The sequence below is a fragment of the Melanaphis sacchari genome, unplaced genomic scaffold (assembly GCF_002803265.2).
Source record: "Melanaphis sacchari strain LSU unplaced genomic scaffold, SCAv2.0 Contig72_pilon_pilon, whole genome shotgun sequence".
In the NCBI taxonomy this organism is placed as follows: domain Eukaryota; kingdom Metazoa; phylum Arthropoda; class Insecta; order Hemiptera; family Aphididae; genus Melanaphis; species Melanaphis sacchari.
Window position 1 is genome coordinate 237,296 of NW_020271519.1, and position 14,779 is coordinate 252,074.

At 24.3% G+C, this 14,779-nt stretch overlaps 2 protein-coding genes across 3 annotated transcripts; one reads left to right on the plus strand and one right to left on the minus strand.

Annotated features, from left to right (window-relative positions):
• Positions 1–3,181: 3,181 nt before the first annotated feature.
• LOC112600807 (tetraspanin-33-like) lies at positions 3,182–7,960 on the minus strand. 2 transcript variants are annotated; one of them, XM_025348112.1, is made up of 9 exons: positions 7,751–7,924; positions 7,383–7,689; positions 7,030–7,247; positions 6,728–6,931; positions 3,900–4,073; positions 3,702–3,833; positions 3,588–3,635; positions 3,390–3,506; positions 3,182–3,325 (listed from the first exon to the last, which is right to left on the minus strand). In XM_025348112.1, exons 3-9 carry the CDS (start codon positions 7,123–7,125, stop codon positions 3,254–3,256), a joined length of 843 nt encoding a protein of 280 aa, XP_025203897.1. In that variant the 5' UTR covers positions 7,126–7,247; positions 7,383–7,689; positions 7,751–7,924; the 3' UTR covers positions 3,182–3,253. The 2 variants fall into 2 exon arrangements, with proteins under 2 accessions (XP_025203897.1, XP_025203896.1); XM_025348111.1 differs by lacking the exons at positions 3,182–3,325; positions 3,390–3,506; positions 3,588–3,635; positions 3,702–3,833; positions 3,900–4,073 and adding an exon at positions 5,044–6,001 and having other exon boundaries at positions 7,751–7,960.
• Positions 7,961–8,538: 578 nt separating this feature from the next.
• On the plus strand, positions 8,539–10,814 carry LOC112600808 (synaptosomal-associated protein 29). The gene is made up of 5 exons (XM_025348113.1): positions 8,539–8,901; positions 8,966–9,067; positions 10,145–10,319; positions 10,386–10,496; positions 10,629–10,814. The coding sequence occupies exons 1-5, from the start codon at positions 8,620–8,622 to the stop codon at positions 10,760–10,762; spliced, it is 804 nt and encodes a 267-aa protein (XP_025203898.1). The 5' UTR covers positions 8,539–8,619; the 3' UTR covers positions 10,763–10,814.
• The last annotated feature ends 3,965 nt before the right edge of the window (positions 10,815–14,779 follow it).

Sequence of the window (14,779 nt, forward strand, 5' to 3'; positions counted from 1 at the left end):
ATAATAAATTCTTTTAAATTGTATAATAATACACTTAATTTGTTTTTATTATTTCCTATGCAGGATGACGTGGATAATGGTCATTAACTGCTACTAAATATATTAATTTGTGAACATGTAAATCCTACAACAATTTAAAATAAATCTCAAAATATCTTGCTAAATTATATAACGTATATAAAAACAAAAGAATTAAATTATTGTCAAAAAGATTTTTTTTTAAATCTTAGTGCCAATTGCAAGCACGCAATCTCTATTTACAAAATATGAGTTGACTTGCTTTTTAATAATTAGCGGTCTCAACTCTCAGTACATCGTATGATACAATCTAAACATATTCAATATTATCTCTATTTATAAGTGGTTTGTTTAACCACATTTATTATGGGTTATATAGGTAAAGTAAATCAACATAAAATCGTATGTTAAATTCTAATAGGTACTTAGTACTTACTTAAACAGTAAATTTATCAATGAATTGTTAAGCATACTATTAATTAACGTTCAACCATTGTGATGAAGGGTGATACATTGTTACCTACTTTGCGATGTCTAATTTAATTTGTAAAAATCATGCGATTTGTCATTTTAGAGTAGAATAATGCAACCAATCTTGGTTATATATTACATATTATTAGTACTATGATTTGAAAGTAGAAAAATCGGGAAACTCATTTTACATATAAATTATAATATAGGTACTAATAAAAATAGTAGATATCGAGTGTATACTTTTTCATTGAGAAAGTCACTATAATGGATGAATTAGATTTTAATTCAATGATAAATTGAACTAATTACCAGTCCATGCTTCTAAAAATAGTTTATTATTATATTTTCACAAGTAATTTATTTTAAAATAGGAGATTTTAATTATTTATATCTAAAATCACTTTAAAGTAGAAAAAATATTTTGATTTTCTCTTCAATATCTTAACTAGCAGAAAATTAAAGTTGGTTTTTTGAAGGGTTAAAACTTAAAAGTAAAAATGTTTTATACTTTCATGTTTTATATAAATAAATGAAAGGAAAAAAATTAAGAAACCATGTACATCACGCATAGTTGAGAATTTTTACTTAATATTTTATATTTTTGAACATCTTCAGTGAGATTGTGACATATATTAATTAATTGATGTATGTTATTGTATTAACCCGATACATATATACATAGGAATGAGAACCTATGATCTACATAATATGCACAATGCACATTTATAAATAGTAATTGTGTTAATGTGTTATTTAATTCCAAATTGTGACTTATTAAAAATTAATTTTAATTTTCTAATATTCCAGTCAACACTGGTGGAGGGAACGTAAGAGACATAACTATAGTATTGGAGATAAAATGTTTTTGAATAATTAACAGTCAATAAGTAGTGTTAAAAATATATTTTTAATTGTTTATATATTATCTTTGGTAATCTAAACAGTAAAAAAAAGTAATAAAAATGTATCACACTTAATTAGTATTATTCATTTTATTATAATACAGACGTACTATAAACACTTATAATATCATATAAAAATACATCAGATTATTTTTTTAACTATATTTTAAAGAAGCATGTACAAAAAAATAAGTCAATTTTATTTAAAAGTATGTTCAGTTCTAAGAAAAATGGAATAGGTTTCGCCTATCTACTCACATTATTCAATAATTTATGATTTCTGAGGAAATGAAAATTATGCGACGTCATTGGACTGGACTTGACGTAATTACCTATTTAATATATAAAATTTACTTACTTTATGCGATAATCAAGTATCTTAAAACTTTTATTACAAATATTTAATGTTTTTAGACAAAAGTAATTGAATCAAAATTTCAATAGCAGTTTTTTTTTAAATATTTAAAATCTTATGAGTATTTTTTGTTAAACAAACAACAACATTCACTTATTTGATATAATAAACAAGATCTGTTTATGTACTAACTCAAATATTTTTAATGTTTACAAATTAAACGCATATTAAAATTTTAATTCTTTTTTCGTTTTTAGCATAAAAATCACGCTTTCATTAATCAAATATCCAAAATATAACTTTTGGGTATATAAATAATGATGTGAAGTAAACAAATTTTACATGTGATAGACAATTACAGTAAGCTCAGTAAAATGACATTAAGTAAAAATAATAACATTTCCAAAATATAATAATTTTTTTTTTTTGAATGGATTTAATATCAATTTTTTCTTGATAGATAGGACTAAGAATTAACATCTATTCTGTAATAATAATTTAAAGAGATGACTATTTTGTAATATATGCTCCTTTAAGTATTTAAAAATAAATGTAAAAAATAGTTTTGTAAAATAATAAACAAATAATAAAAAATTATCATTTAGTTAACATTATAAAATTAATTAATTAATAATGTATGATGTTGGTAAAAATATGCAGGGAGTTTTGAAATCTACATTACAAAAATGGTAGGCATTTCAATACAATTATAATAAAACACCCATTATTTTAGTATTATATTCTAAAATATATCCAATAGATAATTATATTTTACAAATGTTTTTAATTTGTATTAATGATGGTATGCTTAAATCAATATTGAATAGTGAATTATGAATTGATTTAAATAATAAATTACAAAATAATGTAGGAATTACACAGTATTCATGAACTAAATTAACAATGAATGAGCAAAAATTAAATTGTAAAATACTAATCTTAAATAAGAGATTATAATTGGCATTTTAAATAAAATTAAAAGTGATAAATACATTAATTTTATTAATAAATGTAATCAATATAATCATTATAAAATAATGGACATTTTAGAGTAAGTAAGCTAAAAGAAAAAATATATTATTTTCCATTATATTTCTTAGATAGTTGAGCCCATTATCACAGGGCGATTTCAAACTTAATTATTGTATTATTTACAACTTTAAATTTGAATTGACTAAATTAAAAAGTTGAAAGATACTTATTAATCATAAAAAAAAAAAATTGTCCATCAGTTAAAAATTATAAACATACAAATTGTATAAATATAAAAAAAAAAAAACAAGTAAAAATAGTTTTAATAGTATTAATTGAAAATTGATAAAATAAAAACAAAAATTTAAATAATTAAAATAGTTTTTTTTTTTATATATATATATATAAACATCACTTATGTAATAATTTAAATTTTTAAAAAATTGTCCAAGTAACTAAATACAATATTATCTTAATACCATAAAATAATATTATGAAAACATTATCTTGTTTCCCATACCTTAATTATTTTTCAAGAAGCCCATCTGGATTTTTGTAAGTCAATTTGCCCTTCTAATGTTTTGGCCAAGTTGATAATAAGAAGCTAAAATATGAAATATTTATAATAAATTGTTGACATAATTAAATAAAATTTTGTTCATAGTTACCTGAGATAAAGCAACACCTAATGCTACTCCTGCAATTGTATATAAATTTCTTTCTGCCCATATACGAATAACTTCAATACATCCACTAGTCCAAACTCTTTTACTGGCTTCAGCAACCTTATATATATATACAAATATTACAAAATATGGGTATTATAAATGTATATGATATATTATATTTATTTATTATACACTTACAGAACTATCTTGAGCACCATAACCACACATGACATTTACCAGTCCTTTCTACAAAATAATAAATGGCAATAAATATTAAGAATACAGTTAAATACAAAAAAAAGTTATACATACTGAAATATCTGTTGCGTTGATACAACATGAATAGGGCACCCCACACTTCTCGACGCTTGGTGATGTGCAATTAAAATATTCATTTTTGGACCAATCAATATATCCTTCTGAACTAAGACCACAACATTGAAACTACAACATAATATATAAGTAAAATTTTTAATATATAACTATTATTTTTATACAAAATATTTTTACTTCTTTCTGAGCAAAATCTATGAGGTTTTGTAAATCTGGATCATCACGATAAGTATGAATAATTTTATCAGTAAATGACTCTTCCAAAGTAGCTTGCATGTTGTGTGGAAATGCAAATCCAACAATTGCAATTCCCATTTCAAGTAGAAAGAATATTAAAAGACACAATGAGTACTGAAAAAAATGTTTCTTATTAAGTTATCTAATATTATATTTATAAATGCAGTTCTAAAATTAAAATTTAACTTCAAAAATAAATATATTTTGATAAGCATGAGTCAAGGCACGACTATTAATTCCTTGGCTAATGTTAAATTGTTGACTTTAAAATTTGACAATCATAGTTACAAAAAACTAATTCAAATAAAGATAGTTAATATTTGTTTAAATTTATATTTATTAATTCTATGTAAATATTTAACAACTATTAAAATTCTTATAGAATCTCCAGTAATGTTAAACATTATATCGTAGTTCATTATGAAAAATAATAAGTTTATAAGCAAATCAATAGTTTGGTTTCCAAAGATCGCATGTTAGTTGAAAAACAATTTCAATGACTTATTGGCTGTCTATCCAATTTATATGTTCATAAATGAAGGAAGTCTTAAATTTATCAACAAGGTATAACTTTTATAATGTTATATCAACATTCCAATTGACTAACAGCTGCAATAATATTATTGATAATATTGCAGCTTATTAAGGAATTATTTATTGCTTATTCAGTAGTTAATATAGAGGAACCATGCTGTTCATCAAAACTACTTTTATAAGTAAAACCATTTACACTCTAAATACATTTTCCCCAGTTTAGTCATAGCATTTTATTTTGAAATGGAAATTATAATTATTAACAATTTCCTAAATAAAAATAACCATTACATGTTACAATTTTCTTCCTGCACATCTTAGAAAATAGATAAATCTAGATAACAAGATGAATAGCCTAGTTCATGACTAAAAGCAATATAACAATATTGTTGATATAGTAAATCATAAGATAAAATATAACTCTAAAACACACACACGCATATATATATATATTATAAATAAAAATTTATTTCATATAAAATAATTAAAAATCTTTAAAATATTTTATTTATATAATAAAACATTTACATTTTCTCTATTTATTAAAAGTTTAAAAAATAAGTTAAAAATTACGAATTAACTTTAGTTAATTCAGGAAGGTAGTAATTAAAATAAAAAAATTCCATTTTTCTGACTAATTTTTCAAGAAATAAATCGTCTCTCTTAACAGAAACAGTTATGCAATCAGATTTTGTGCAAACAAATAAATCACATTCCTCCATCCCAGTACAATACATTTGAATTTGACATTGTGTAAAATAGTTGTGATTTTGTTTTAAATCAATAGTATTTTTTTCTTTGTTGTATTTTAAATATGGAATTCTAAGGTTTCCATTATCTTCATCAATCAATAAGGTATCTTTACAAGTGTATGGACACTTTACCTCCAATAACTTTGTTACAATATTGTTATGAATGACTAAACCATCTGGACTTGCACAAATCCAAGGTTGTTTTTGATGTATTACCAGACCACACTTCATAACATTAACATTATGTATGAGTGAATACTTTTTAATAGCAAAATCTTCCATTCTAATTCCATATTCCACATATTTTAAACCTTTTCCTACAATTTTTTTGTCTTTTACAAAACGTTCAGCTAATTCCTCGTTCCTATTACGTCTAGTACTTATTTGATGAGCTTTAGAACTTGCTGAGAGTCTTGTTTGCCTATGTAATCTCCAAGCACTATTGTTTGCTTGTTCTATAGTACTATACATTAGATTAAATATTTTATCTCTATCAATAACAACATATTTTTCATAAAAATTCAGTTGGCTGTCAGTCATTGGTTTTAAACTGTTAGTATACAATGGAGATTTGTTTTGGATATTAAGTAATTCATCATAACAATCAAGTTGTTTAAAAATAATCGTATCATTATAATTGGGTTTTGATTTCTTAAATTTATCAATATTTTTTGTACTGAAATTTGGTGACTGTACAACTTTTAGATTGCTGACAAAAACATTTGCAATCTGGGCAGCAATATTTTTGAAAGGTAACTGAAATTAAAGGGAATAGTATTAAAGTTTAAGATTGATGTATTTTACATTAACCTAATGTAATTTAAAAATGAACAAAAATGAACAAAAAATAATTACAATAATTAAAAGTAACTCACAATTTTAAAAGTTCTAAAAATCATTTTTAAAATATTACACCAAACATAACATATTATTTTGAACACTAATATAAATTTATAAAACAAATATGTAAGTACTACCCTACCTAATTTTGAGTTTATATGCATGAGTTTTTAACTAAAATAATTAAAATTTTTCTATCATTTAACATTTATGTAAATAAGTGTTAAATAAATTCCATGGAAACAGATTTTCAAAAAAGTTTTGTATTTTTTGATAGCCAAATTTTAAACAAATACATAAAAACCTCTTAAAACAGGACACTTTTAGTCGCTAAAACTGCATAATGTTCCCAAAAAACGTCTACTAATTGGATGGGTCTAATGGACGGTCATTTTATACTATAATTAGTAAAGTTATAACTTTTAGTTTAATAACAAAATGACTTTTCTTAAGAGTAAATGTTCATCATTCATTAAATGATTAAACATAAACTACCAATTTTATATTTATCAATAAAAATAGATAGCAGAGGACATTTTAACTCATACAAATACAATTTTCTTTGGATAATATGCCAGTGACAATGGACCATTTAAAATATAAATATTATAAGATACTAAGATTGATTAAGTAAATACTCACAAATTTAAGAAGTGTTGTATTTTCACGTAGAGCACCAATACATCCAGCAAAGCTAACAATGAATATAATTTGTCCAGCTATAATCAGAACTAGCGAGATATTAAGTATTACGTCTGAGAATGTATTCAACTTGATAGAACCCATGGTATTCCATTTTTCATAAAATGCAAATGTACCGGCTGCCACCAACAATCCACCAAATAACTAAATCAACAATTATAAAGATATATTTAAACTATTGGATTAACAAATAGTTGTTTAAATTAATAATTAACATAGCAATATACATAGAAAACACATACCCAAAACAGAAAGTTCAGCAAAAATATCATGTATTTGACGCATGGACTGACATATGTGAAATTGCTCACACGTCTTCGATTCATTGCCACGGGCATGTTTACAACACGGGCGTTTGATCCACACTAGTCAAGCAATGATGAGAGGTGACTGTCGTATTGCATACCAGAAGCAATAAAACGACACGTGAGACTTGTTAGGAAAAATATATTTTTATTATCTACAAATACAATTTAAAACAATATTCAGAAACAATAATAACGGCACAACGAATATCAATTCGTTAATGATCTTGATGTCTAACTATCTGATGTATGAAACAAACGATTATTCTTATTCTTATTATTATTATTACCGTTTCTTTTGTTTACAGTTGTGAAATCAAATTTATTCTTTGTGTATGGCCGTGGACAATTTAATGGCACACGCCCCGAATGTCTGGAGATTAACAACGTTCACGAAACGTAATAATAATACAGAACCAGACTTAGACATGTTATTAAATTCTTGATCATATAATGTCAAAAAAGTTTTATCCGCAATAATTATTGTCGTGAGACGTGGGTGAGATCCGATGAAATTAGTTTTAGACGTTTCAGTGTTACGATAGTTCGGTACTCACTGGTCAGTGGTCACCCGTCGACCGTCACTATAACTATTAACTAATAAAATAATAAAGTAATAAATATTAAATAATAACTATAACTAAAACTCACTACTCACCACCCGTTAATAGCGGTAGTAGTCATAAAACAAAGGAAGCTATGAGTACAGTTGTAGTTGTATTTAAATAAACATAAAATCGACGTATGTGTGTGTGTGTGACTTATAGAATATAAACATTTTACATTATACACTACAGTCTACAACGACCTCACTCATCATTCGCCAACTATATATAAACATTAAAAACTTTACCAGCAATCACAACTTACTATTGTTACGATTCAGTGATAACAACATGCAAAGAAGTTCGAAACTCAATATTTATATCACTAAATTATTATTATTATTAAAAAAATAATAAAATAATTTAAATTAATAAATTAAATTTAGTATTTTATATAGTCTGTGATACCTACTATACATTTAAACATTTATTTTGCATAAAAAATTTATCACCTTGAAAATGTATACGCGCTGAACATAGACCGCCGATTTAATCGGAGCGGGAATACTACGGGGCTTTAGGGTGGCATTTGCAACTTGCGCAGTTTTAATCTTTTTTCTATGGTGATACTATGATAGTTGTCCCTTCTCTCGCTAGACAAAGTACAGGTACTACAGGTACTATTGATTTGTTATTATGATAAGCGATTTCTACGTCATCACTCATCGTACTTCTTTAAAAAATATTTTTCAAGTCTAGGTATGGTGTTCTACAATATTGCAAGTTGCAACTAGTATTTGGTAATAATATATTTATAGTAAATTACTAATTATATTTTTTATTACGTACTTGCTTTGAGACACCGTATTATTTTTCAAGTGATTTTTCAAATTATTTTTCGTCTTACATATATTATTAATACTATAGTAGTTACCTACATAGATATTTTATTTTTTTGCATTTCTATATTGTATTTTGCAAAATGTCAAATAATCGATACGTAAGTAATTCCTCGCGAGGAATATTTGACGACGATGATGATGTAGACGACAATGAATTTTTGTCCCGTGTTCGACCTAACGTTAACTATAGAAACGACCTTTTGGGTAATCATTTTGGCAATCAAGAATTAGAAAATGCTCATAGACAAAAACAGCAAGTTATAGAAACAACAAGAGATGTAGAACAAAGAACTTTACAGTCTACAGAAAGAACATTACGTTTACTCAGAGAGTCTGAAAATATTGGTACTGCTACAGCTGAAGTAAACAATTTTAAATAAATATATTTAAATAAATGATAATAATAATTTAATTTAACTTTTACAGGAATTGGTTAGACAAAGAGAACAGTTACAAAATACTGATAAACGGCTTGATGAAATTAATTCTAACTTACGTGTCAGCCAAAAACATATACAAGGAATTAAAGTAAATAAATTATAATTTATATAAAAAAATTATGTGTATATCATATTATACCATAAGTTAATATTATTTGCATATGGTTAAGAGGAAATCGTATCTGCATGACAATTGTGTTGTTTTTATCTTACTGATGCATACCATACCAAAGTTTGGCAGTTTCAATTTTGTACATTTATCTTAAATATTAGCTTGAAATACCCTATTATCAAACTTATTGGTATAAATATTATATATATAAATGTTTTCTCATTGATTTTATATAGTATTTTAATTTTTAAGCGAGTTATGAGTATATAAAGTATTAATATTTAGAAATACTCATTATTCATTAAAAAATTATATCATTAGAAACCGACAAAAGAATTTAAATTATATTCTTATCTTTAAGTTGATAATAGGTCAATTCACACTAATACTTAAGTTAAACATACAAAATTGGAACTGCTGAATGTATATTTTTGTATGGTATGCATCATTAAAATGGAGACAACACATGCAGATTAAATGTTCTATTAAAATATCAGATTCTCAGTGTACTATTGGGTTTCTCTCTCAAACAATTCAAACTTTGGCATAACATTCAAATTTTGTTAACTAATTATATGTTGTTAGCTTTAATATTAAAGTGAATTGATATCTTAATAAATCTCAAGTGAAAAACATAATCTATGTTTGATTGTTGGCTTGTTTTTTACAATATTTCTATTTTTCTGTAATATATGAGTATTTTTAAATTGTAATAGTTTACTTAGATGCTTATAATTAATTGAAATATCATAAATAAAAAATCATGTTTAGTCATATATTTTTTTCCTAATTTTAATAATAGGTGGGTTAATTAACTTTTCTTATATTAGTTTACATCACAGTATTAGATATACTGAACGCAAATTTACTAAGTTGAATGTTGGTCAGTGATAAATAAATAGTCTATTAATATCTTCTGAATGATTGGTGATTAAATTAATTTTTAATTTTTTTTACCTATATTATGCACTGATTCGTTTAATATTATTTAACTGTTTAAATTAGGTACTATAATTTATTATAATTACTTTTTTGAACTATGGTATTTTGTAGAGTATTTTTGGAAGTTTTAAAAATATGCTTAGTGGTAAATCAAACTTACCATCTCGTAGTGTATCAACTGAAGTCGAGCCAACAGCTCCATTAACAAATGAAGTTCGTAGAAGTACATTAAGTGAAACCTTAATGCAAGCAAATTCTAATATTAGCTCTATGGATCAACATCCTGGTAATATAAATATATTTTATTTCTTCATAAATTATGTAAATAATATGATTTTGAAATTTTAACTAGGTTTAAGAATCAGAGGATTGGTAGATAATGAATCAACTACACCAACTGATGTACAATCTAGTTTAGATAACAATTTGGATGAAATTCTTGGATCAGTAACTCGATTAAAAGGTTTATAAATAATTATAAATAATGTTTACTAATTTATTCTTAAATAAAAATTGGTAGTTTTTAACAAAAACAAAATTGTAAATAAATAAATATTTTCTTGTATCTTTTTAACATTTATTACTGTATTTATAGGTTTAGCATTGGGGCTTGGTGGAGAAATTGATTCTCAAAATGATTTAGTCGAAAACATTATTGGTAAAGCAGACAAAGCTGACATAAATATGGAGCGCCAAAACAAAGAGATAAATCGTATTTTAAAAAAATAATCAATTATATTGTGTAACATTCCTATCACATTAGATATAATTTTAAAATAAGATTTTTATTATAATTACTTATAATATCATACCTTATTTATACATTTATTATGGAACTTATTTCTCTATTTATGTTTATATTTCCAATTTTTTATGTTAGCTATGAAGTATTAGAATCATTGAAGTATGTATCATAATATGTGTCAATTACATTAATGAAGTAAATATTTGTATCAATTATATTATTTACTCATTAGTCATTTGTATACTAATTAATAATGCTTTGCACAATAATTATATGGTGTTTTCATCTTTCAAGTCTATAGTTATATGTTATACTTTATATTGTATAAAATTTTAAAAATATGTGTTTTAAATTATATGATTTTATAAGTTTATAACTACCATACGAATTATAAATACATTTTATTTACTCTCAAACCTTGTAATAATTAAATAATTTTAACACATGTAATAAAAGAAAAATCTCTTATGCCAGGTTGCATGAACAGTTACTAATCATTTAATGAATCAATGGTGAGCTAATGGTCCCTTAAACATGATTTAGTAACTAATGATTCACTATTTGAAATTTGAAGTGATACTTATTAGATAAAGTGTAGTTCAGTTATTAAAATCAAAATTTTTATCTCCCATTCTATCCAGATAAATATTGTCATTATTTTTTTTATCCTTATCTAGATAAATGTTAAATTATTATTGAGTAAAAATATTATTACCCTGTCATGCATTAATTTCAGTAAAGACTTAGTGACAACCGTGATAAAATAATAAATGAAATAGCTATATACGAAAACGTCAAGTTCTAAACAACACAATAAACATCCATTATTGAAGATGAACATATTATATTATGATTAAAGACTATATGTTGCGTATATTGGAGCGTTCCATAATAGTTTATATTATGTAATATTAAATATTTTGATGATAGATAGGTATATTTCGTTTATGAGATAGATAAGTATCATGTATATGTTTGTTGCGAATTTTTAAATATTTTTGATTTTCATTGATGAAGTAAAGGGATTTAAAATAAAATGTTATGTGTTTTGATGTTTTATTTTTGTTGTCTGTTGATGTTATTTTTTGAATTTTTTTGTGGTTATGAAAGGATAATTTTTGTTATTTTAAGAACTTTGATTTAAGTAAATGATGTACACATAAGGATTGATACACGATTTAAAAAATTTAAAATGATACCAAATATACTTGTATTTGATTTTGTTACTTATATTATTTTCGATGTATCCAGTGAATTGAGATCATGCACTGATTTCTTATATTTCTTTAGTTTATCTTTGTTGTTTTTAACTATTCTTTTATGAATCACAGGTCCCAGTTATATAATTAATATATTATTTATCATCAATAATGTATTGTAAAAAACAATATATATCAATAAAAATATATAATTTAATGTGTCAGAAAAATGCGTTTAAAAATTATAGATTATAGAGTGGTGATATAATAACGATTATTATTTATTACTGAATGTTCGGATGATAAGTGTAAAAATATTTGTTTATAGTGAAGATAATAAAAGAAAAACTACTTGTGGTTATAAAAGATTGAATGGCATTCTTTCATAGACAGTATAATTAATTAATCAACCATTATGTCCGTGAAAAGTCCAACACTAATAATGTTCGAAGCTGATTTCGAGACGTTTAATCAACGTCACCTGTTAACTCACGTATCACCCAAATTCGTTGACTATCGCCCGAACATGTAGTTTGCTACTATACCTTATTCGTTTATTTTCAATCAGAGCTTAATATATGATGAAATACTTTATAAATATTATGGTTAACGACTTGTATCTTTTTTTCAATTCAAATGTTTTTCCCAAGAAATTCTTAGAGTATAAATTTGTTTTTAGCTTCTGTCATATCAGTGTACCCCTAGAAAGAACAGTTTATGGTTATAATAAATTGAATGGTATTTAAAAGTTATTTAGACGATAACATTTTATTTTATTTTTGAAACAAATTTAAAAAAATGATCATTTGTATGAGTTTATTTTTATAGGAAAAATGAAGTGACTAAGTGAACGGCGAGAATGCCGTGTAAATACTAAATAATTTTGTTTATAGTTCAAAAATGGTGATTATTTATATTTATAAGTCTTTTTTATGTTGCGTTTATAGTTTATACCTATTCTGAAGTTTTCTTGATGGATTAAGTGTAATGTTTTTATTTTCGTGTTTGTTCTCTTCATTGGCAGATAATTATTGTGGTTAAACGTTTCGCCATCGTGTTTTCGTAATCCTTCGTTTCGGTTTATATTGTTTTATATTATCCTTATTCATGCTAAATTGGACAATTTAGATTGTTTAGAATGACGATAAATTATAAAGAATTATAATGGTCATCATTACGGGATTCGATTTAATTAAGTTTTCACTTATTGGTTAAACTGAATTTTTGCTACATTATCGGTAAGACTGAAGGAAGAAATAAATTAATTTCATAATATGAAGTTACAATTTATAATATAAAAATTTAAATTAAACTTACGTAAAATGATTTAAATATTATCATATACTGAAAATAATTAATTGACTAGGGGATAATGGTTTATTATAATTGCCTTGTATTTATTACACGCATTGTGATGAAAAATTCACAAAAATATTTTATAAAAATAAGTTGTTAATATTGTAGGCATTAATGTATATATTAATTTTTACCTATTTCGTAGACTTAACATTTCTTCTACTAATGTTTCTAAATTTTTGGATTTCGACACCGAATTTTCACTGTTGCTGTATTTAGCCACCTCACAGCTAAATTGCACAATTTAAAATAACTATTAATTATATGCTATATTAAAGGTCATCATAACACTACTCGATTTAGTTTCGTTTTCGTATCACATTATATAAGTTTTGGTAAGCTTTTTCCAAACTATCAGTAAGTAAGACTGAGGAGATAATATATGAAATTAATTGTGTGTGGTCATAAATGAAGTTACTAGGTAAGTATAATTTGTGAATATATTTGTATTTATTAAAATAATATTCACAATGCTTGTAGTGATGAAAAAACAGTAAAAATATTTATAAAAATATGTTATTAATATTTTAGATATTATTAATGTACACATTACATTTTTACTTGTTACATATACTAGTCTGTTCATTTGGATAATCTATAATTTCTTTTGTAATTTCCTCTTTGTTTGGAGTTTTATTAGATGGTTTCGTAGTCTGATATACCTTTTTTTTTTCTGTATCCGTTTGTTTTTTAGTGGTATGTATCATTTGAATACTAAATGGAATGGTTTATAGCATGTTGGTAAATTTTATAGTATGTTAACATTATTATTTAACGATTTGATTAAGTTTTTGTATCAAAATAAGCATAAAGAATTGGTTAAGTTTTTATAAAACTAACAGTGAGACTGGAAGAGACAATAAATTAAGGTTATGATATTATATTGATAAAATACATATACTAAAATTACAATTATTTATTATTTTTATAAATATGTGTTGTAAAAAATGAGGTGATTAATAAATTTATTTGTACTTAGCACAAATCATTGCATTGGATAAACCATAAAAGTATTTTATAAAAGACTTAAGACATATTTTCAACATTACTAGTTATAATTTACTTATAGATGTTTTACCTTTTCCGAAGTTTTTGTAAATGGTCTAACATAAAAAAATTTTCTTTATCTGGAGTTGTTTTCATCATTTTAACAGAAACATCATTTGTGATTGAAGGAGCTGGTTTATCTTTTATTGACACTGTGGTAGGTTTCGCACTTTGTTGGTATGTATGAATTGATGTCCCAGATAAGTTTGATGTCATCTTACTGTTTAATTGAATGTTTTAAAATGTCGATAAGTTTTAGAGTATTAAAATTTCATCATTTAATAGTTTGAATAAAATGTTTAAAGAAATGCATGTCCTTTAAATCATTACAGAAGTTTCCAAGACGATAAGCAAATGTAGAGCTGTAAAGATTAAATTTTTTAATTGTTTTTTTTTTTT